Source organism: Sarcophilus harrisii, chromosome 1 (genome assembly GCF_902635505.1).
Source record: "Sarcophilus harrisii chromosome 1, mSarHar1.11, whole genome shotgun sequence".
NCBI classification, from domain to species: domain Eukaryota; kingdom Metazoa; phylum Chordata; class Mammalia; order Dasyuromorphia; family Dasyuridae; genus Sarcophilus; species Sarcophilus harrisii.
Genome location: NC_045426.1, coordinates 639,197,074 through 639,222,549, shown reverse-complemented (window position 1 = coordinate 639,222,549; position 25,476 = coordinate 639,197,074). Strand labels below are relative to the sequence as shown.

At 37.1% G+C, this 25,476-nt stretch overlaps 1 protein-coding gene across 1 annotated transcript; it reads left to right on the top strand.

Moving 5' to 3' along the window:
- The first annotated feature begins 22,354 nt into the window (after nucleotides 1-22,354).
- Nucleotides 22,355-24,921, top strand: LOC100913481 (mitochondrial inner membrane protease subunit 2). The gene is made up of 2 exons (XM_012542009.2): nucleotides 22,355-22,876; nucleotides 23,698-24,921. The coding sequence occupies exon 2, from the start codon at nucleotides 23,716-23,718 to the stop codon at nucleotides 24,241-24,243; it is 528 nt and encodes a 175-aa protein (XP_012397463.1). The 5' UTR covers nucleotides 22,355-22,876; nucleotides 23,698-23,715; the 3' UTR covers nucleotides 24,244-24,921.
- The last annotated feature ends 555 nt before the right edge of the window (nucleotides 24,922-25,476 follow it).

Below are 25,476 nucleotides of genomic sequence, written 5' to 3'. Positions count from 1 at the left end.
TCCCAGTAGTAACAACTGTGGATCAAAAGGGTATGCACAGTTTGATAACTTTTTTGAGCATAGTTCAAACTACTTTCCAAAATGGTTGGATTCGTTCACAACTCCACCAACAATGAATCAATGTCCCAGTTTTTCCCACATCCCCTCCAACAATCATATTATTTTCCTGTCATCTTAGCTCAATCTGACAGGTGTGTAGTGGTATCTTAGAGTTGTCTTAATTTGTATTTCTCTGATTAATAATGACTTGGAGCATCTTTTCATATGACTAGAAATCAGTTTCAATTTCTTTCATCTGAGAATTGTCTGTTCATATCCTTTGTACCATTTTTCAATTAGAGAATGGCTTGATTTTTTATAAATTAGAAGTTAATTCTCTATATATTTTGGAAATGAGGCCTTTATCAGAACCTTTGACTGTAAAAATATTTTCTCCAGTTTATTGCTTCCTTCTAATCTTGTCTGCATTAAGTTTTGTTTGTACAAAAAACTTATTCCAGTTTGGTATAATCGAAATTTTCTATTTTTGTGATCAGTAATGACTTTCTAGTTCTAGCTTTGGTCATAAAAACCTTCCCTTCCACAGGTCTGAGAGGTAAACTATCCATGTTCCTCTCAATTTATTATACTTTCATTCTTTATGCCTAGGTCATGAACCCATTTGGACCTTATCTTGGTGTAATGGCTTAATATGGATCAATGCCTAGTTTCTAGCCATTATTAGTTTCCCAATTTTCCCAGCAATTTTATCAAACAGTAAGTTCTTATCCCAAAAGCTGATCTTTGGGTTTGTCAAAGACTAGGTTGCTATTTTGTTGACTGTTTTATCCCTTGAACCTAATCTATTCCACTGATCAACTAATCTATTCCTCTAGCTAATACCAAATAGTTTTGGTAACTGCTGCTCTATAATATAGTTTTAGATCTGGTACAGCTAAGCCACCATCATTTGATTATTTTTTTTTTCACTAATTCCTTGAAATTCTTGACCTTTGTTTTTCCATATGAACTTTGTTGTTATTTTTTCTAGGTCATTAAAATAGTTTTTTGGGAGTCTGATTGGTATAGCGCTAAATAAATAGATTAGTTTAGGTAATATTGTCATCTTTATTATATTTGCTCACCCTATCCAAGAGCATTTAATATTTTTTCAATTGGTTAGATCAGACTTAATTTGTGTGAAAAATGGTCTGTAATTTTGCTCATAAAGTTTCTGGATTTTCCCTATGGCAGATAGATTCCTAAATATTTTTATATTATCAGTAGTTACTTTAAATGGAATTTCTCTTGTAACTCTGACTGTTGGATTTGTAGTGATATATAAGAATGCTGATGACTTATGTGGGTTTATTTTATAACCAGCAACTTTGCTAAAGTTGTGGATTATTTCTAATAACTTTTAGCAGAATCTCTTGGGGTTCTCTAAGATACTCATCATGTCATCGGCAAAGAGTGATAATTTAGTTCCCTCATTGCCTATTCTTATTCCTTTTAATCTCTTTTCAGCTCTTATTGCTATAGCTAGCGTTTCTAATACAATATTAAATAGTAACGGTGATAGTGGGCAACCTTGTTTCACTCCAGATCTTATTGGGAATGGTTGCAGTTTGTCTCCATTACATATGATGCTTACTGATGGTTTTAAATAGATGCTGCTGATTATTTTAAGGAAAAGTCCATTTATTCCTATACTCTAAAGTGTTTTTAATAGGAATGGATGTTGGATTTTTATCAAATGCTTTTTCTGCATCTATTGAGATGATCATATGGTTTTTGTTAATTTGAGTTATTAACATGGCCAATTATATTGATAGTTTTCCTAATATTGAACCAGCCCTGCATTCCTGGTATAAATCCTACTTGATCATAGTGTATTATCTTGGAGATGATTTTCTGTAGTCTTTTTGCTAATATCTTATTTAAGATTTTAGCATCAATATTCATTAGGGAGATTGGTCTATAATTTTCTTTCTCTGTTTTCAGCCTACCTGGTTTAGGTATCAGTACCATGTCTGTGTCATAGAAGGAATTTGGTAGGACTCCTTCATTCCCTATTTTATCAAATAATTTATATAGCATTGGGGCCAATTGTTCTTTAAATGTTTGTAAAATTCACATGTAAATCCATCTGGTCCTGGGGATTTTTTCTTAGGGAGTTGTTTAATTGCCTGTTCTATTTCTTTTTCTGAAATGGGACTATTTCAAGCAATTTACTTCTTCCTCTGTTAGTCTGGGAAGTCTGTATTTTTGGAGGTAGTCATCCATTTCACTTAGGTTATCAAATTTATTGGCATAAAGTTGAGCAAAATAACTCCTTATTATTTCTCTAATTTCTCTTCATTGGTGGAAAGTTCTCCCTTTTCATTTTTAAGACTACTAATTTCATTTTCCTCCCTCCTTTTTCTAATCAGATTTACCAAAGGCTTATCTATTTTATTGGCTTTTTCATAGAACCAACTCTTAGTTTTATTAATTAGTTCAATAGTTTTTTTACTTTCAATATTTTTAATTTCTCCTTTTAATTTTAGAATTTCCAATTTAGTATTTGATTGGGGGTTTTTAATTTGGTCTTTTTTTAGTTTTTTTAGTTGCAAGCCCAATTCATTAATCTTTTCTTTCTTTGTTTTATTCAAGTAAGCCTCTATGATATAAAATTCCTCTTATTACCGCTTTGGCTGCATCCCACAAATTTTGGTATGACGTCTCATCATTGTCATTATCTTGAGTGAAATTATTAATTGTATCTATAATTTGCTGCTTCACCCAATCATTCTTTAAGATGAGATTGTTTAGTTTCCAATTACTTTTGGTCTATTTGCCTAACTTTTTGTTGAATGTAGTTTTTATTGCATCATGATCTGAAAAGAAAGCATTTACTATTTCTGCTTTTCTTGCATTTAATTTGAGGTCTTTATGTCCTAATATATGGTCAATTTTTGAATAGGTTCCATGAACTGCTGAGAAGAAAGTATTTCCCTTTCTATCTCCATTCAATTTTCTCCAAAGATCCAACATACCTAATTTTTCTAATATTCTATTTACTTCTTAATTTCTTTTCTTATTTGTTTTATGGTTTGATTTGTCTAAATCTGAGAGTGCAAGGTTGAGATCTCCTACTATTACAGTTTTGTTGTCTATTTCTTCTTGCAACTCTCTTAACTTCTCCTTTAGGAAGTTGAGTGCCATACCACTTGGTGCATATATGTTTAATATTGATATTGCTTCGTTGTTTATGCACCTTTAGCAGGATGTAGTTACCTTCCTTATCTCTTTTAATTAGATCAATTTTACTTTGCTTGATCTGAGATAAGGATGGCTACCCCTGTTTTTTGACTTCACCTGAAGCATAATAGATTTTGCTCCAGCCTTTACTTTTACTCTATATGCATCCCCCTGCTTTAAATGTGTTTTGTAAACAACATATTGTAGGGTTCTTGACTTTTGATCCAGTCTGCTATCTGCCTCCTCTTTATGGGGAGTTCATCCCATTCACATTTACGTTAGAATTACTAAATCTGTATTTCCTGCCATCCTAATAACCCCAGATTGTGCTTTTACTTTATTCTTTGCCTCCCCCAACCCTCTTTTCCCTTTTTAAACTTATAAAATTCCCTCTTTGTATCACGATACTTATCTTCTTTATAATCCCTCCCTCCCCTTTGAGTCTTTCCCCCTTCCTTCCCTTATTACTCTTTTTCTTTTCCCTTTTCCTCTCCCCTGTTTTTAATGAGGCGAGAGAGAATTTTCTCTAAAACAAATGTCAATTATTTTTTCTTTGAGCCAACTCTGATGAGAGTAAGATTCACACAATGTTCCTCCCTCTCTAAATTCCCTCAGATATGATAAGTTTCCTTAGCTTTTGTGGGATGTGGTTTCCCTCTTGTTATCCCTCCTTCCCACCTTATTCTGCCATCATCCCTTTTCCATATCTACTTCCGTTTTTTATGTTATATCAGTACAATCAAATTATACATGTATTCTTTTTGTATATCCACAACAGAAATACAATTCTCAAGAGTTATTTTTACCTTTTCTGCATCTCTTGAGTTCTGTTCTTGGAGATCAAATTTTTTGTTTAGTTCTGGTTTTTTCTTCAGAAACAAATGGAATTCATTTGTTTCATTAAATGTCCATCTTCTTCCCTGGAAGAAAATGCTCAGCTTAGCTGGGTAGTTTATTCTTGGCTGCATCTCAAGTTCTTGTGCCTTTCGGAATATCATATCCAGGCCCTTCTTTCCTTTAATGTAGAGGCAGCCAGATCTTGGGTGATCCTTATTGTGGCACCTCGGTATTTAAATGGTTTTTTTTTGGCTGCTTGTAAAATTTTTTCCTTAATCTTATAGTTCTGAAATTTTGCCACAATATTCCTTGGGGTTTTTATTTTAGGGTTTCTTTCAGAAGGTGTTCGATGAATTCTTTCATGCCTATTTTACCTTCTGATTCTATTACATCTGGGCAGTTCTCTTTGATGATTTCTTGTAAAATAGTATCTAGGCTCTTTTTTTCATCATAGTTTTCAGAAAGTCCAATAATCCTCAGATTATCTCTCCTAGATCTATTTTCCAAGTCTGTCGTTTTGCAAGTAGATAATTGTGGTTTTTTCCAGTTTGTCATTTTTTTTTTTTTGCTTGACTGATTCTTGTGTCTCAATGAATCATTAGTTTCAATTTGTTCAGTTCTAATTTTTAAAGAATTTTTTTTCTTCAATAGCTTTTTTTACTTCTTTCTGTATATGTCCAATTGAGTTTTTGAATGTATTGTTTTGGTCTGTGGAATTTTTTTCCATTTCACTAATTTTTTTTTTTAGTGAATTATTTTCTTTTTCCAATTCACAGATCCTACTTTCTTGCGAGTTCTTTATTTTTTCCAATTCACCAATTTTGTTTCCCTGCACTTCCTGAGAATTTTTTAACTTTTCCAATTGTATTTCGGAAGTTGTTGCTTCTTTGTAAGGCTTCTTTCCTTTCTCCCATTTATCTTCTAACTCTCTTTTGAGACTTTTAATGGTCTCTTCTATGAGAGCATTATGTAAAGGAGGACAGTCTGATGCATTTTTGCTGTTTGAGGTCTCTTCAGGTTTGCTGACCTGCTCTTTTTCTGCATAGAAGCTGTGGATTGGTCTTTTCATCTTTTTCATGTTTTAAAGCCTTTAGGGTAGGTCTCTAGGCAAGGGGGTTCAGCTTCCTCTGCAGAATAGGGAGAGATGTAAACCGATTTCCGCCCGAGGTATGGGGAGTGCTCTGTGTGAGAGTTTTCCCTTCCCCCAACAGGAGGTGGATTCAGCACTGCGAGCCTATCAAACTGCTTAGTAGGGCTGAGTGGATTATCGATTGCCCTGGGCTAGAGACTAAGTGGTGAAAGTGTCACCGCCCAGGCCAGAGCCTCTTGTGGGACTGTGAGTATTAGCAGCTGACTGCAGACCTCCACAAACTCTGCCCAGTGTCTCTGCCTGATGCAAATCGGCCCTGGAAAAGCTCTATGGCCCCAAGCCGAGCTCCCCACTGCGCAGATTGGAGGCTAACCAGGCTGCGTCCTCCTGCCGTGCAGGATCACAGCTGCCCCAAGGAAAAGCCCCGTACTGCGGGTTGGGGCTGCACTTGTGCTGAGATCTGTGCTTTCACTTTCGGTTTGAGGCTCTCCTCAGAACCTAATTTCTCTCCCCGTCTGCGCTGATCTCCCCCCGGCCCCGGAACCAACCTTTTTTGGCGAGACTGCAGATTTTCTTCGGCCGGTGAGTTGTTCTACTTCTTATCTTTACGAATTGTAGCAGTCAAGACTATTTTTGAGGCTCGATATAATATTGATAAAGAGGGTAAGAGAAGAGCTTAGAAAGTCGCGTGTGTCTTCTCTGCCATCTTGGCTCCGCCCCGGAATAAATCAATTCTTAAAGGGACCGCACCTGCATCACAGGGACTGGTCTCTGAATGAGGAAATACAAAGGAAAAAAGCCTTAATTGTAATTTAATAATTGGTTGTTAACATAGTAGAAAAAGAATCACTTCTCTTAACAAATGAGAATAAGAGGCCCCATAGAGGTTATATAACTACCCGAAATTCATACAGACAGACGGTAAATGGGGTAGATGAGATTTGAACACAGGTCTCTAGACACTAAATCCAACACTCCAGTATATCACACTGCTGTTGAAGGCAATAAGTGATGGAGTTCACTATCAAATGATGGGTTGAGGAAGTGTTGAACCTCAAAAGTATACAGGGAGTTATGGGTTGATGTTGCAAGGTGTCTCAAAAGAATTTGTAGATGGGCCCATATCTCCAAATCAAGAAACAAAGAGGAAAGAGGCAAAGGCGAAAAGTGGCCTAAATTCCATATAGCTTTTAGCAAAGAAAAGGAGGTTTAGCAATTAACACAGGGAAAGATGAGAGCAAAGTTCCCTAGAAGAACTCACAATCAACTCAGAGGGAAGACACCATTAATAAGGGAATTAAGAAGGGGAAACATGATGATGCAGGTTGTGATCCCTTTAAGAATTGATTTATTCCTTTCTTTCTGATCCCCAACCCCTCCTAGTTGATGTATTTTCAATCCAGGAAGTTGGACCTTTTATTCATAAATCCTGGTCCCTTTGTATTCCAATAGAAGATCCTGGCCTGTCCCAGCCCCACCCGGATATGAGCCAATTTGGGACTCCACCCACAGGCCCCTCTAGCTAAATCTCCCATTATAAAAGAGCCTAACTAAGATCCTCTCTTTGCAGAGATTCCAAACATGCCAGGGATCTCTGTCCACTGGAATCCTGTTTCCAGTGTCCTCTTATCTCTTTATCCTTACCTATTTCCTTAACTATACCTTAACCCTTACTTCCAAACCCCATAATAAACCTTTTTTATCAATCTAGCTTTGGGGGCCTGTAATTCCTTTACAAGGGACTTTTTGTGCTGCTTCTAGACCTCATTTAACTCCGTATCCTTGCGCCAAATCCAAAGAGGTTTCAGGGGAGCTTTATTTGACTCCCTGTACCCTGAACCTGACATTAGACCTCAATTAACCCTAATTTCATTTAGATTCCCCAAAGCTAGACCTCATCAATGACAGCAAAGTTCCCCAGGAGAAGTCACAATCAACCCAGGGGGAAGACACCATTAATAAAGGAGATGTCATTAGGGCATGGCAAGTCCCTAATAAATCCTCAAAGGCATAAGATAAGCTAAATTCCTAAAAAAGGAATTCATCAAGGGATTACAGTACAAATAGGTTCTTTAATAGGGGAAATTGGAGATTGACATCATAACTTGGGTTTCTGATCTGACACATTAACTTGTGGAGTTATGATGGTTTTATAATTTGGCTAGGAATTTAAGCAGTGCCTCAACCACAGGTGGGAATGTAATAAAAGTCCACATAAAGATAACTAAAGGTCCAATTAAGATTAAATGGTCAAGATAATCGGTGCTCTTCCTACTTGCCTCAGAGAGTAGCTTGGACAATAAAATTAAGACTTTCTCTAGATAATTTCACTCTCTATTATCAAGAACCTGCTCAGATCAAGGATCTGGCGGGGAGGGGGCACGGGGTGTGTCTTTCTCCCTATAGGAATATCACTTTGTAGCTATATGGAAAATGGATTGGAGAGTGGAGCCAGAGATGTAGGAAAAATGAGATTAATGTAATAATCCAAGAAAAAGTGCTGTTGGTTGCTATAGGGAAGGGAAAGTGAATGTGAGAGATCTTGAAGAAATATAATTGACAAAATCTGGTAATTATTTGGGTAGATGGATAGATGAAGTGAAAAACAGTGAGACATCAAGGATGACTTCTGTAAACCCTTCTGATTAAAAGAATGGAAGTTAATCTGTCAGTCAGACAAGAAGCATTTATTAAGTGCCTTCTATGTGCTAGGAACCTTAGACTAGAGTGGGAAGAGAATGGAAGAAGGTAGATCCATCAGTTGACTATTGGAATAGTCTAGGAATGAGATGAGAGCCTATACCAGGGTGGTGGCAGTTATGAGAAGAAAGAGATATTACAAAGATGAAATTCATAGGTCTTGGCAATAGATTAAACATGGGGGAATAAGAGATAATGAGAATAGATGACACCTAGATTGTAAACCTGGAGGACTGAGAGGATGATATTACCTTACAATAATGGGGTGGGGTGGAATGAGGATTTATAAAAAAAGATAGTGAACTCCGTTTTGGACATATTGACTTTAAGATGTCTTCTCAACATCTAGTTCAAGGTCTCTGAGAGGTAGTTGGAAATGTGAGATTAGCGGTAGCAGGGAAGATAGAGAGGTAAATTAATTGGGGTTGGGGTTGGGAGTAATGAGTTTTGTTTTGGACATTTTGAGTTGGAGTTATTTAGTTCAAAATATTTTTTGAGTTTGAATTGCTATTTAGTTCAAAATGTCCCTGTTTTCATTTCCTAACTAAAAATCCTCACAGTTGTTTCAATCCTTACATGGCAAAGATTTGAGTCCTCTCCTTTACACATACACTGCTTTATCAATGTCCTTCTTCAGATGTGATGCCCTGAAAAGCAATTCTCCAGAAAGGGGCTTCTCAAACCAGATGTTCATCACTCTTATTCTACATGTCATGATTGTTTTAAAGCTTTCAAAAAAAAGATTGTTCACCATGTCACACTATACATTGATAGTAAAGCTTTGAGCAACTGAAATCCCCAGATCTTAATTCAATGTGAGTAACTTATCCCTTCCTATCATATATTTCTGCAGATAATAATTTTTGAATTCAAGTTTATAAACTTAGACTTTTTTCCTTACATTTCATAGTTAGATGAAGCCTTTCTCACTTAAGATATATTTTTAAAGCTGTCAATAGACATGCAATCTGTCCCAGCTTCATATTATATGTATATCTGATAAATGTGCTATGTATGACTTCATCCCTGTATAAGCTTTTTAGGAGAGTGACATGGTCAGACTTGTGTTTTTGAGGAGGGTTGGAAAAGAGGAAGACAGGAAGCTAGAAGCCCAATTAGCAAGCTATTGAAATAATTCAGATATAAAAGGTGTTAAAGCCTAAATATGGGCTGTGAGTAGACAGAAGGAGACAATCTATTGGTTGTGGGAGAGAATGAAAAGTCCAGGGTGATTCTAAGGTTTATAACCTACATTCTTGGAAAAATGCCCTCTAAAAGAGGGCCATTTTATATAGGGAGGAATATGGGGAGCCAACTGTAAGTCCTTTGGAAGACCAAAGCAAGGCAAGGCCTTTTGGAAGACTTTAGGGCACTTGACAAGGCCAGTTTTTCAGCTAATAACTCATAACTGAGCTCCTTTGAATTATTTACTGACATGACCTGGGTACATTTCTGAGACAGAATGCTTTCAAAAATGAAAACAAATAACAAGACAGTCCTTGTCGAAAACTGTTCGGTTCTGCACACATATATTGTATCCAAGATCTACTGTAATCTATTTAACATGCATAGAACTGCTTGCTATCTTTGGGGAGAGGGCGGAGGGAGAGAGGGGAAAAATCGGAACAGAAGTGAGTGCAAAGGATAATGTTGTAAAAAATTACCCTGGCATAGGTTCTGTCAATAAAAAGTTATTTAATTAAAAAAAAAAAAAAAAAAAAAAAAAGACAGTCCTTGTCTACTAGAATAAGGAAATGTCACAGACTTAGTTATACTTTCTATGATTTTCTGGCATTTGTGTAATGTAATAACAGAAAAATATGACTATGGTAAGATATAAAAAGGAAGCTATAAGAAATAGTTCAAGATGTAAGCTTGAATTCACCTGGCTCCATTCATATTTATTTCACTCATTGCTTCATCCAGCATTCATGCCAATTGCTGGCAGAGGAAATAATGGGTGTGTTGAGTTTGAGATCCCTCTATCCAAAAGAAAATAGCAGCTAATGTAGGTTTGGAGTCTGGGCAAGAATTCAGAACTGAATTCATGGTTTGGGAAATCATCCACATAGGAATAACTGACAAATAAAGACAGTCAACTACCTAGAGTTCCTTTTCTCTATCATAGGACACATTTGTGTATTGTACAATTCTGTAAAAGTCTAAAGATAAAACTTGGCAAATATCAAGTACCAAGGACTAACTATTTCTTCACAACTAGGTTAGGTAGTAGTGCAAGTATTACTCTATATGAACTCAGATTGCTTCACTACATTGTTTCTAAAATTATCAAAAACTTGTATATGAGACTATGATTATTTTTTGAGACAATGGCTATTTCAATAGTAAATAATTGCCTCTAGAATGAAAAATAAATTGTCAATCAGCAATAAACAAGTAATTATTAGGTACTTACTGTATGCCAGACTCTAGGGATATAAATAAAAAGAATGAGATAATCCTTACATTCAAGGACTTTACACTCAATCAGGAAGTCTGCATATACTGTATATAAGTATATACAAAATAAAAATAAAGGGTACATGCAAAATAAATAAAAGATAGTTGAATACATAGTATTTCAGGAGAGAGAGAGGGAAGTCTTTAAGGTCAATCAGGAAAGGCTTCATGTAGAAGATACTTTCTAAGCTGTTCCTAGGACAGGACTATATCACGAGGAAGTGAGAAAGGATTAAATATCCAGTATGAGAGACATTCAATGCAGTCAAACAGTCAGAAGAAGGGAGGAACAAAGAAGAAACCAGTTTGGCAGAATCCAGGCATTCAGAAAGGTAAGTAATATATAAAAAGGCTAGCATGATTTGAAGTCAGATTAGGAAGAACTTTATTTTTTATCCTAGAAGCAATAGCCAGCCTCCAGAGTTTAAGGAAAGGAAAATTGTTTTGACAAATGTACTTGTCTTCATGTGTTGATGGGCGAGTTTGTGATTCCATTTGGTTGGCCCTACAAATGGCAGGAATCCATTGGGGAATTTCAGGTGCCCTTTAGGATAAGGGCCCAAGAGGAAATTGGTTGGACCTCTATAGGGATCATCTGTGTTAGAACTAGTGCGTCCTGTCTGGAGATACTTTTTGTGCAGATCCCACTTGAATGATCTTATGCACTGAGGAAATCTTTGGAAGTTTCCACTCAAGACAATTTTCTCATTAGAGAATGGGATGATGCCATGTTGACTCCAGGTCCCAAATCCCTATGGGGAGTGCTCCATGTAGTTTGGAAAGCTCAGTGTGGACCAGGTCTCTATTACAGACACAACTCAGTTTTGTCTGCCTTTTTTTTGGCTTTTAGGTAGAGAAAGGCCCTGTAAAACTAAGCTAGCAGAAATATTTGGCCACGGAGGAAAAATTATTTTGTTAAATCTGCAAAATTTTGTATTTGATGATAATTGTAATTTTCGTTTTTATATATGAGATTGTATATGATAATGTTGGCATTGGCTATCTGGGGACTTTATTGCATGGCACTAGAAAAAGAAAGTAAAAGGACATTGTTTATACCTTCCCAAACTACAGAAAACTGTTCTGAATTTAAAAAACAAGCAAAATTTGCACTCTCTCTCTCCCTCCATTTCGTGTGTCTCTCTCCTTCCTCTCCCTTCCATCCTACTCCACTGTGTCTCTCTCCCTGCTCTCTCTCTCTCTTTCCCTTCCCCCTTTTTCTTTCTCTCATTGTCTGCCTCCCCTCTTCCTCCATTCCCCTTTCCCTTTCCCCCTGCATCTAAAAGGTAAAAATCACAGTTATCCACAGTGTGACCACCATGAACTGACCTAGTGAAAGGACTTACTCCTTCTTTTCTCTGCTGCTTCTTTTTTCCTGTTCTGGGCTGTTTATCCTCGCAGCAGTAGACTTGAAAGTTGGAGCCGCAGCCTCGGCGACCTTTTGGCCAGGATCGGTGGCAGGAGGGTGCAGTGCAGCAGTCCTGCAGGGCTGAGTCCAGAGGAGTTTGGGGACTTGGAAATGGACTTGGAAACTCTCCAGCCAATGAGCTAAGCTGTAAATCAGAAACTGAGGTGTTTGATAGGAGAGTGATGATACCTATGTTGGGGATAAGAGTCTATTTGTGATTAAACTCTGAAAGTAAATATTCCTTCGTAAAAACTAAGCTATTAGTGGGTAAATGGAATTAGGGAGCAGGGACCCTGCCCTACACGAGGGATAACATCATCATTATTGAGGGATGGAGTCATGGCAGAGATCACCTTCTAGAAAACCTTGGGGGAGAAGTGAAATCTAACATACCTGGCCTTCAGACAGTGGGAGGCAGGCTAGCCAGTGTTGCATGAATACACCATATCTTACTTCCTTATCTCTGTACAGGTCACCCCAAACCTGAAATTCACTTATTCACCCCAATCTTTAGTCAGCTTAGTCCATTAGCATTTATTTAACACTTAATATAGGCCAGGCATTTTCAATTAATATTTGAGGGAAAATGCTTATTGAATAGGGAGAAATTTGACTCATAGTTCTATGATTCCCACACTCTCACCAGAACAGAATAATCAAAGGCCCAAGGACTATTTACTATTTGGATATGACCCAATATATGAAATTTCAGATCTTCTCTAATAGATAACTCATTCCAACTTTCCCCACCACCAATAATGACACTAATAATTTTAATTAATTAATTAATAATTTTATAAAAGATTCTTCTGGATAAAGCATATAAGGACCCAGCCAGGTTATTTTTATGCAACTTGTACCATTTTCAGAAGTACAACAAGTTATTAATAAGAAGCATTCTCTGCTTTCTTTTTATTAATTGTATCCCTAGCAATTAACACAATACCTGGCACATAGTAGGTGCTTATTAATATTTGTTAGATAATGGGTATTTATTGGAACCCTCACATTATGGTTAAAGGGAAAGTTATCACTGAAGGCTTTCAGCACAATCATCATTTTAATCATTTAATAGACAAGCACTCTTCTTCATTGCCTCTTTAATTGGTGAAAAGTTAGTTTCTGTATCAGCAGAATGTTAAAAACTTAATCAGTGCTTTCAAAAAAATTATAATAAAAGATATATAACTCAAAATACATTCTTTGGGATCCACAAGACTCTCAAAACCCAATACATTCATAAATTAAGAGTTACCAATTCTCTGATGTTCAATGAAAGAAGTGTCTGGGGGGGGGGGGGAAAGACTTTTTTACATTCAAATATTCTCTCTAGTAATGAAAGCTCTGGTATTTTACCTACAATTATTACTTTTGTTTGGCTTCTCCCTAGTTTGAATTGGATGTTCATTAAAGGCTATGCTTCCATTATGACTTTTTGTATATTCATGGTGTTTAAGCAGTTTTGTTCTACTGTGAACTCCCTGGTCTGAATTAAGGACTGAATCTTTTCACATAACATTTTTTTTTAAAATTTATTTATTTTTTTAATAGCCTTTTATTTACAGGATATATACATGGTTAACTTTACAGCATTAACAATTGCCAAACCTCTTGTTCCAATTTTTCACCTCTTACCCCCCCCCACCCCCTCCCCTAGATGGCAGGATGACCAGTAGATGTTAAATATATTAAAATATAAATTAGATACACAATAAGTATACCTGACCAAAACGTTATTTTGCTGTAGAAAAAGAATCAGACTCTGAAATATTGTACAATTAGCTTGTGAAGGAAATCAAAAATGCAGGTGTGCATAAATATAGGGATTGGGAATTCAATGTAATGGTTTTTAGTCATCTCCCAGAGTTCTTTTTCTGGGCATAGCTAGTTCAGTTCATTACTGCTCTTAGAAATGATTTGGTTGATCTCGTTGCTGAGGATGGCCTGATCCATCAGAACTGGTCATCATATGGTATTGTTGTTGAAGTATATAATGATCTCCTGGTCCTGCTCATTTCACTCAGCATCAGTTCATGTAAGTCTCTCCAGGCCTTTCTGAAATTATCCTGTTGGTCATTTCTTACAGAACAGTAATATTCCATAATTTTCATATACCACAATTTATTCAGCCATTCTCCAACTGATGGACATCCATTCAGTTTCCAGTTTTTAGCCACTACAAAAAGGGCTGCCACAAACATTCGTGCACATACAGGTCCCTTTCCCTTCTTTATAATCTCTTTGGGATATAATCCCAGTAGTAACACTGCTGGATCAAAGGGTATGCACAGTTTGATAACTTTTTGAGCATAGTTCCAAACTACTCTCCAAAATGGTTGGATTCGTTCACAACTCCACCAACAATGCATCAATCACATAACATTTAAAAAGATGTTTAGCATGTTTACTGTAATCTCTAGTAGAGATTATTTGATCTAGAATAAGAACTGATGACAACTGATGAATTTTCCATATTCACAAATTTCTCTTCTGAATAAATTATCTGATACACCTAAAACTAGTCTAAAGATTTTCCCATGTTCATTATAGAGAAAATAAAATAAAAAAATAAAACAGGCCAGGTGTTTCCAATAGCCTAGGTCAGTAGGCAGTAGAGGGGAAGAGTTAAGAAAAACCCCACATATAACAAAAAGAGAATCAAGAGAGAAATAAAGTTGCTATATGTACCAAGAAACTATTTATGGCAGCTCTTTTTGTTCTACTAAAGATTTATTTCCCTCAATTGGGAATGGCTGAATGGAATGTGAATATAAGAAAATGAATATAATGAAACATTATTGCACATTGAAGAAATGACAAAAGGTTTCAAAGAAAAAAAGAATTGTAGAAACTGATGCAGAGTGAAGCAACAATAGAAGAACAATTTATACAATGATAAAATATTATCAAGGAAAATAACTTAAAAGGGCTTAAGAATTTTGATCAATAAAATGGTCAATCATGACTCAAGTGATTGATGATGAATCATGCTTTCCATCTCTGCAGAAATGGGAAAGACTATAAGTAATGACTAAAAAATGAGACATACATTTAGATATACAACCAATGTGTGGATTTCTTTTGCTTAACTTATCATAAAGAAAAGTTGTTTTTTTTTTTTAATTTAATTTTTTTCCTGAGGCAATTGGGCTTAAGTGACTTGCCAAGGGTCACATGGTAGGGAGTCTTAAATCTGAGATTAAATTCAAACTCAGGTCCTCCTGACTTCAGGGCTGGTGCTGTATCCACTGCGCCACCTAGCTGCTCCACAAAGAAAAGTTTTAATGGAGGGAGGGGGAAAATGAAATTAGAATAGTGATAATGATGAAAAAAATCTATTTACTCATAATTTTCTAGCCCATTTCTTTCCATCTTTCCACAAGAGTATGAGAAACTTTAATAATAAAAATGGAATAACTAGGAAATAGTAAAGACTATCATTTTGAGACTTTTATTTCCGACATAAGAGGGTCTTCCTTTAGTCACTTGACAATTGCTCAAGTTTTCTTTTTGTTTTTGATCATTACTGAGTTATTATAAAAGACTAGTAATGTTACCGAAGACTAAAAAAAGGAAAATATTATCTTAATTTTTAAAAAGGGGAAAAAACTGGATTCTAAGATTCACAAATTCACTGATTTAATATAAATCACTGACAGAATTCTAGGACAGATTATTAACTTAATGGCTTACAAAAATGTAAACAAGAGATGATCACTAGTGCTATCATTGGTTTCCTAAAAAGTCATAATGGAACATTTTGTAGTTTAGTGAAATAGGTCAATAAAGGTATTTGGGTAAAAGCTGGATAACTGAGAAGTCAAGGATTTTATAGAGGATCTAGAGTTAATCTTCCAATTTAAAAATAAAACTGATTATCAGATAAAATCATCCTTATTTCTTATTATGACAAGGTAAACAAAAGTCTTTCCTTTTGATAAAATGGACTCATTCAAAGCTACACAGTAGTTAGTGACTGAGTCAGATCTGAATAATAATTGTCATATCTACAGCATCTTAAGGATTATATAGTGTTTTATTTATAAATCATTTGATCTTCACAACATCCCTATGAGAGGCACTAATTATTATTTCCTGATTCAGGGCTTCTTTCCCTTTCCTGTCACTACAGTGAATTTCATCACTTTGGAACCATATTGCTTCTATATAGAGAAGTTTGTCTTTGAAGTTTTATAAAACCTGGATCAATTTCTCTGACAGATTTATTAATGCATTATCTTAGGAAAATCAGTATTGTGTAGATTTTATATGCCATGTCTATAATACATACAAATATAAAGTTGATTTTTTAAAAGTTGAACTACAAAATACTCATTTTTGCTATGTGGTCTACTATGACTCACTGCTGTATCAAGTCCTAACAAATCCCAGATCTGTGAACCAGATGTTTTAAACCCTAAACTTTTTTCCCCTAAGTTTCATCCTGATTTCCTTTGATGATTTAGTTTACTTATTGGGGATGCATATTAAGGGCCCCAATGTTTCTCTTTAAAATATTAAGATATAAGATTATGTCTTAGAGACAGTCATAGAGAAGTTTAGAGAGGAGATGGATTTGGATGGAAGTATGAGTACATAAAATACAGTGTCAGTGTATTCTTCCTATTGCATAGTTTGATACATATATGAACTATGTAAAAGAGAAACTACATGATGCAGAAAACATGTATAGTTGTCATAGAATGATTTCAACTCCAATTGAGAAATAATTCAGATACCCAAACATACTAAGCCTCTCATGCATTATTGAATAGAGATCTGTTATAATTCATCTCACATGGATTCAAAACTACTGCAAGGTCACAAAGGCCTTGTGTTCTAGGAGTGTTCTAGGATTGAAATCTTTTAGTTATGTATTTATCAAAGGTTTAATCAGTTTCTAAAAGGAGACAAAGTAAAAGTTCAAAGAGAAAGATTAGGATGGGAACCAAAAGTAGGTGTAAGAGCTTCCTTTGCAATTATTCTAATAACCTCTACCTAGATTGGATTGAATGGTTTTAAGAAAATTATTCTTCAAGGAACACCAAATTACTACTTTTTTCTTTAAGCAGATCAAAACCTCTAACCTAGACTTTGTATGAGTGAGTTTTTTTCCCCAATTGCATGTAAAGACAATTTTAAACAGCTGTTTAACATTAAATTTTTTTTTAATTTTGAGTTCCAATTTTTCTCCTATCCTCCCCATTCTTTCCCTAAGATGATAGGCAATATGATATAGGTAGTACATATGCAATCAAGTAAAATGTATTTCTATATTAGTCATTTTGTGGAAGAAAATTTGAACTAAAAGAAAAAAAGAATATGCTTCAGTCTACATTCAGACACCATTAGTTAATTCTCTGGAAGTGGATAGCATTTTTCATCATGAGTCCTTTGGAATTTTCATGGATCATTGTAATTCTGAGAATGGTTGTTTATCTTTATATTCTAGTTTTAATCCTGACTGGAATTTTACTTCATTTCATGATTATTATAAAAGTGTAAGAATGAAAGTAAGAATTTCAACAAAGAGAAAATGTTACCCTTTGGCTCCCCTTCTCTCTCTCAGGAAAAATCCTTGGGTTTAGATAATAAATTTGTCTCATAGCTTTGTGCCAAAAGCACAGAATACAGAGCTTTCCTCCTACATCAATTAGAAAGGCCAACAGAAAGTAAGAGGATAGGGTGGGAGGGGGGGTTACAACTTCCCAACCTGGATCCAAAAAATCTTTCTAGGTTTCTCACACATTACACCTCTAAACACATTTAACTTCTCTGAACCTCATTTCTCTTTTGTATTAAAGGAGGAAAAAAGAACTTGGACTACCTATTTCAAAGGACTGTTATGAGAAAGGTATTTTATAAAACTACTGAAATGAGTTTTATCCCAATTTATTTCTTTTTTTATTCTCCAAAATCATTATTTTTCTTTTTATTATCAAACTTCTTTCCTTATAGAAGACAATCAGACTCCTGAGTTATAATAGGAAGCAAGCATTTATATAGTGCTATGTTTCAGAAATTGTGCTTTAAAAAATTACCTCATTTAATTTTATTAACAAGCCTTTGAGGAAGGTGCTATTATAGTCCCCATTTTACAACTAAGGAAACTGAGGCAAACAGAGGTAAAAGTGACTTGGCCAGGATCATAAAGCTAGTATATATGTGGCTTGATTTGAACTCAGTGCTTCCCGACTTCAGGCCTAGTGCTGTAACCACTGTGCCCTTTTTGCTGCTGATCCTGGTACAGAACAGGTATCCAGTGATGTTTGGATCTATCTATGGAAGTGCCACAGCAATAAAAAACTGCCAAATTCACATTTATCATATTGAATAGAGAGGGAAACAAGAAAAGAAATCCTAAAATACATATCTTGCCTCTCTTTCAGGCACCTTCACTCCCATAACTGTAACTACCTCTATGCTGACATCCATGATCAAAATCTCCTCTCCTTTGACTTCTCTCTCATTTCCAAATCTATTCTTACTCCTCTGCCCTTCGAGTTCATCTTTTCAGGATGGACTAACTTTCCTCTCTTCACACTGTGACCCTATAGTTCAACAGTCCTACACCCTTGTGCCCTTGTCATGTTGCTGGGCACACCTAACAAAATTCCAATCCTGGTTCGCCCCTCACTTCTCATCTCTTACTCCTGTGATGCTTAATAAGGTCACAAAATTAATGTTTTATTCTTCCCTGAAGAACTTTGTATAATACTCTGAATGAGAGATACTATGCTTTGGTAAATAAAGAGCTAGACCTACAAAAATTTGGATTCTGGTCCAAGGTTATTTGGGAGGTCACTTGTCTTCTCTCATTGTCACAAGCAGTCCTTTAGGTCTGTAACTTTTACATTTGTACAGGAGGTTTTCTCACTTGGAGTTTTCTAAATTAATGAAATCATGGGTCTAGTCAAGAGACTTCTACCATTCTCTAACATAAGCTAGTCCACCATTGACTCCCCTAAGCTCCCTCTAATACAACTACCATCCTCATATGTTATCCTTCCTTGCAAAGAACGTCAACATACGCTTTAGTGAAAGATCAAGTTGGCCATTATGAACTCTTTCCTATTCCATGCCTGGAAACTCCTCTCTTCACTCCCATCCTTCTTTGTTCCAGTCTCTATGAAAGAGGTGCCCCTTCCTCTTGCAAAGATCAGTCTTCAACTTTTAAGTTTGAAACCATTCCTTTCTCATCTCTTTTGGGAGCTTCTGCCTTTGGTCATTCCTTCTCTGTCATGTTCAATCTCTCCCAATCTGCTGGTTCCTTCACCCCAGCCCATTAGCATGCCTGTTTTCCCCATCTTTAAAATTCATCATGTGATGAATTTTTATCTATTTTCTTCAAGCTACCATTCTATGTCTCTTCACCTTTTCATAGCCAAACCCATAGAAATTGTTTTCTACACTCACTGCTTCCCCTTCACCTCTCACCTACTTTTCATTATGGCTTACAATCCTAGTGTATCACTAAAACTGTTATCTTCAATTATCAATGATTTCTTTAATACTAAATCCAATAGTTTTTTCAGTTTGGAAATTCAAACTCCTCACAGTTACCTCCATATGCAATTCTCTTATTTTTAGCAAAAGACTATTGAAGGTAATATACCAAGTGTTTCTCCTAAATACTCAATTCCTTTGTTTTTTACAACACTGATCTCTCCTGATCCTCCATTCTATCTAACCATATATATTATTATGTTATATATTAACTATAATATTCACTTCCTTGGCACTTGAGAGCCAGTCATGGGCAAACTTCCCTTTTGTCTCCCCATCTTCTCTCTCCCCCTTGATGATCTTGAAGCAGGAGGGAAACTGTTCCCTTTAAGATTATCACTCTGAGATTATGTCTCCTTCAGAGATCAGGATCTCCCAGGCTCCAAGGAATCTAGAGACAGGACCCATCTTCCCAGGATCCGAGAAGCAATACTATCCAAGGGCAAATCAACTCCCATAGAAATTCTAAATTCTCATTCAATTGAGAAATGCTGGTCTGATCAGCTCAGGCTGTCCCAACCCCCCACCAAGATACTCAATATAATAGCTTCCTGTGGCTCAGCTCCTTGCAGAAGGCCTAAAGTAGCTTGCTCAGCTGCTAGAATTCTGCCCAATGATTCTCTCAGCGTAAAACTCCACTTCCCCAATAGAACTCTACCACTATAGAAGTCAATCTCTTAACAAACTGATTTCTATCCAACAATAAACTTGCATTTTGCAATTCATGATGCAGGAATAAGTGAATTCTTTCACTTTTAAACCTGCAGCCAATTAAAGGGGATATTTTTTAACAACTCTCTTATTGCTACTAACCTCATGATCACCAGGAATTGAGGACATTCAAACCTCATCATAATTATCTCCTGGTTCTGCTCATTTCACTCAGCATCAGTTAATGTAAATGTTTCCAGGCTTCTCTGAAATCATCCTGCTGATTGTTTCTTACAGAACAATAATATTCCATGACATTCATATACCATAATTTATTCAGCCATTCTCCAACTGATGGGCATTCATTCAGTTTTCAATTTCTTGCCACTACAAAAAGGGCTGCCACAAACATTTTTGCATTTGTCCCTTTCCCTTCTCTAATATCTCTTTGGGATATAAGCCCAGTAGAAACACTGCTGGATCAAAGGGTATGCACAGTTTGATAGCCCTTTGGGCATAGTTTCAAATTGTTCTCCAGAATAGTCGGATTCGTTCACAATTCCACCAGCAATGTATCAGTGTCCCAGTTTTCCCACATCCCCTCCAACATTTGTCATTAGAAGATGGGATTTTAACTGAGATTTGGAAGGAAGCCAGGGAAACTAAGAGACAGAGTTGAAGGAGGAAAGCCACAAGCAAAATACCTGGAGTTCAAAGATGGAGTATCTTGTTTGTGAAAAAAGCCTGGTTTAGTGTTACTGGATAGTATGTGTGGGGAATATAGTATAAGAAGATTAGAGGTAGAGATTAAAAGTATTAGGAAGTTAGGTTATGAAAGGCTTTGAATATAGATTTTGCATCTGATCCTAGAAGTAATAGGGAGTGAGTGTAGCTTATTGAGAAGAGGAGTGATGTAGTTGGATCTATACTTTAGAAAAAATCACTTTTAGTGACTGAATGGAAGATAGATTGGCATGGGGAGAGACCTGAGACAGATAAACCTACCAGGAGGTCACTGCAATAATCTAAACATGAGGTGATGAAGGCCTTCACCAAGGTGGCTGGCAATATGAGAGCAGAGAAGGAGTATTTGAGAGATTCTGCAGAGGTGAAATGGACAGATGTCAATTGAACACAGAAAAATGAGAGACAATGAGAAGTTGAGGATGATATGTAGTTTACAAGTATAAAGAGTTAGGGAAAGTGAGGATGAATAGAGGACAACTGAGAAGGTTCTAAATTAAATAATCTGAAGATAAAACTGAATTAGCAGCAGATGAAAGATAAACCCAAAATCATCCACATCTAGACATTCTGTCATAATAATTAAGAAGTGCCAATTTTAAAAATAGCATTTCCAATCAAGTATAGATTCCAACCACTATGTGCACTACAGGATAAAACATTTATTTATTATTATAAAGTAGAGGAGAAGGTTTATTTCTAGGCAGCTCCATATTGTGCTATTTTTAAATGGAACTACCTGAGTCACATTCAGCATGCCAACTATGACTCTAGGTTTCTTTCTGTTATGAGCCAGAACTTGAAACAAGGTGATAACTCAAGGGAGATGTTAGAATCCTAGTGTTAACTCAATGGAATTGATACAATGCTTATTGGTTCACACCTTAGAGTGAATCCTTACAAGGTGATAAGTCACTAATATTGATAGAAACAATGCTTGTGTTTGCACCTTTAAGAATTCACACATTAGCTCACACGTTAGAGTTCACAAGTATGGGAGATTCACAAAGTTAACTTTATAACTTTGTGAATTCACACCTCTCTTAATCCCTCCCTCAGAGTCAACCTTTGGGAGATCATATATAAATCATATATAAATATATATAATCATATATATATTTAAATATAAAATACATATAATCATATATATATATCACACCGATCATATATAAAGAAGCTCTTAGAGCTTCAGGTGAGTTAGTTCAGTTGAAAAGATTGAGATAAATATAAGTATTAAGGTATGATTATAGGTGATCTGAAAGGGAGGGAGGGAAGGAAGAACGGAGGAAGGAAAAAAGAAGGAAAAAAATTGGGGAAGGAGGAAGGAAGAAAGGAAGGGAGGGAACAGAAGGAAGGAAGGAAAGGAAGAAAAGAGGGAAGAAAGGAGGGAGGAAAGAAGAAAGGGAGGGCAGGAGGAAGGAAGGGAGGGAGAAAGGAGACAAGGAAAGAGGAAAGGAGGGAGGAAGAGAGGAAGCGAAGGAGGGGGGAAAGGGAGGGAGGGGAGGAAGAAAGGAAGGAAAGGAGAGAGGAAAGGAGGGGAGGAAGGGAGGGAAGGGAAGAAGGAAGGCAGGAGGGAGGGAAGGAAGAAGCCCCCAATCACAAGTTTCATTCTTTGGATTTCTAGCTCTACCCAAATCGGACTTTATTTTCTCCATTCCGATTCGCACTCCCGATCGCTTTGACAGCCAAGCCCCGTCCCCTTCCCTCCCCAAGCCTCGGCTCTGCGCCTCCCAGAAGCACTTTTCAGGAAGGGAGCTGAATGAAGCCCGGCGGGTTCTTCAGCTTCTTGATGATGCCCTTGACACTGACACTTCCGATGGCCCTCCGATCCCTGGGAGCCCCTCATTCGGCGGGGAGCCCTAGCCCGGGATTCATCTAAAAGCCCCTGCAGAAGAGGAAGAGACTGAGAACGGCAGGAACTAGAGCCGGGGCGGGGGCGTCGGATCACCCCCCACACAGGCCACGCCCCCACCGGAAGACGCGGTCCGTGAGCCCCGTGAGTTGAGCTGGGGAAAAAGACTATTATTCTCTGTCTGCTCAGAGCAAGGTCTCGCCGCGCAACCTGGGTTGTTTAGGAGCCAGAGACCCCGCCAGCCTCCCCCAATGACACGATTCCCGAGATCCGGCCTCAGGGTTCTCCCTCTTCCGCCCTGCTCCGGTAGCACTTCCGGCGACGCTCTGGGAAGCAGGGAAGATTCGGTGCCTCTGTAACCCGTCTCGTGGTCTGAAGGGCACTGGGAGCGAACGGACCCTACAAAGTAGGAAACTTAAGTGGGATTGGGGGGAACGGGGCGTCTAAGGGGACTAGAGAAGAGTAAGGGGAGGGAAGAGGAGGGAGAAGAGAAAAGGGGCAGAGCCACGAGCCGAAAAGGGAGGAGAGGAGAGAGAATAAGGGAGAAAGGAAAGAGAAAGGGAGGAGAGCTGAAGAAAAAGGACAGAAAAAAGGAAATGGGAAAGGAAAGGGGGAAAGAGAATAGGAGAGAGAAGGAATGAAACTGATTTAGGAGAGGGGAAGTAGAGGGAGAAAGGAGGGGGAGGGGTGGAGGGAGAACGGGGAGAGGAGGGAGCAGGAGGAGAAGAGAGGTATAAAGAATGAGTATCTACTGGAAAAAACCTGCTTCTGTTGTCTTTCTGCCCAAATTTCTTGGCTTGCCTTAATGATCATGTCACCGTTTAAAAATTGGAGCATCCAACAAGGAAAACTGATGTTCTGGACCTTATTCTAACCAAGAAAGAAACTAGGTTGCTGGGGTAGACATGTTGGGAGCTTCAGGGAGGCAGTAACAGTTCCATCTTGGAATTGATGAGAGAAGACAAAATTGAACCTAATCTGATAAATGCTCTAGATTAGAGAAAGCGGATTTCAAAGGTTAGGCAGGATTCCATGAATTAAAATTCTACAAAGTCAGCCCAGGAGCAATGAAAAGCTCTCAAGAATGAAATTCTGAAGACCCAAAGGAAAACAATTCTGATATACAGGAAGAGGGAAGTGTGACATCCCACTTCCATCCCCTCCCCCAAGACAAAGCTATATTCCTGGAAAGGGACACAAAAATAACTACTTCTCCTTCTTTCCAAGGAAGAGCAGGAGGAAGTAATGATGCTGGCGCAAGGTTTTGGGAGAAGATATATGAAGGCCTTCTTGAAAGGTTTCTTTGTTGCTGTGCCTGTAACAGTAACTTTCTTAGATCAAGTGGCCTGTGTAGCAAGAGTGGAAGGAGCTTCGATGCAGCCTTCTTTGAATCCAGGGGGGAGCCATTCATCTGATGTCGTGCTTTTGAATCACTGGAAAGTTAGGAATTACGAAGTACAGCGTGGTGATATCGTGTCACTGGTATCTCCCAAAAACCCAGAGCAGAAGATCATTAAAAGAGTGATTGCTCTTGAAGGAGACATTATTAAAACAATAGGGCATAAGAATAGGTATGTGAAAGTCCCACGTGGCCACATGTGGGTGGAAGGTGATCACCACGGACACAGTTTTGACAGTAATGCTTTTGGGCCAGTTGCCCTTGGACTTCTGCATGCCCATGCCACCCATATTCTGTGGCCTCCAGAGCGCTGGCAGCGTTTGGAATCTGTTCTCCCTCCAGAGCGTGTACCAGTTCAGACTGAAGAGAAGTGACCTCCTTGCATCTTGCATGGCTTCTTTGCTTAGAAAGACAATATTAAAATAAATGGAAGGCAGAGAAAAAGAATTGTAAAAGGCAGGGCACGTGTTGGTTGAGGCTACAAATGGAGTATTCATATATCCTATGGTTTTATATTGAAGCAAAAGATTTTTTTTCCAGATGAAACTATTGTATGTTACATAGTATTTTGTCTGGAGTACTTGTACTAAAAGGTCCTGATAGCATAGTACCAAAAAAAAAAAAAGTGATTGTTTCAGGGCTTTTCCATATGTCATATAGGATTGAATTGTTGGGTATACTTTTTTCCTTAATTTGTTGATTGTTGATTTTTTAAATCGGGGTTTAGCTGATAAAAGTTCCTGAACTGTTAAGCTTGATGAAAACATGTTCATCAAATAAATAATTCATGCATGATTCAGCTTGAATGTGAAGAAATAGTGACACAGATGAAGTGTGATTTTAATTGCCAACATTCACTGGTTAGAAAACAAATAGTGAACTTTGACATATAATGATTCCTTTTTTAAAAGGAAAAAAGGAGTTGTTAGTCCTAAAAAGGCATATTGACAGAAGGCAAACTCTCCAAAAAAAAAATGTTTTTTAAAAATCTAGAGTGCTATGTTAGAAGTGGGGGGAATTTTATTTGGAAATAAAGGAGATGTTTTTAAAAAGATATTTAAATGAAATTCTTTTAAAAATATATACACAAGAAAAAAAGTAGTGGGTAATGAAACATGAATACAAAAGCTTAGTACAGTTGTGTAAGTAGAGTCAGTAGTAGTAAAATTTAGAATGACATGAAGGTGAAGTCAGAATCATTGGCTTTATCCCTCCCTGCACCTTCTGTGGTGACAGGGCCAAGGCAAAGCTTTGCAGCAGCAGGGATATATAGGGCCTGAGGATAACTTAGGTAGACATGATTTTTTGGATTCCAGAATCAAAAGATTAAATAAACTAAGATGACTCCTGCTCATGTCCTTGATGGGAGGAGGCAAAGGGGACATGTGGAGTGTTTTATCTCTGACAGGTAAGGAAAGTCTTTTTCTTCCCATTTCTTTATATACCTTGGGTGTCAGTGCTTTGGGACTAAAGACCCAAGTGGAAAATGGATCCATCCAAAAGGAAGAGATAGCAAGGATTATCCTTTATCAGAGGAAACTAAGTGCATTTTACTTTTACTTTTTACTCTGGGAACATTATGAAGTTGAAATGAACTGCTATGAGGT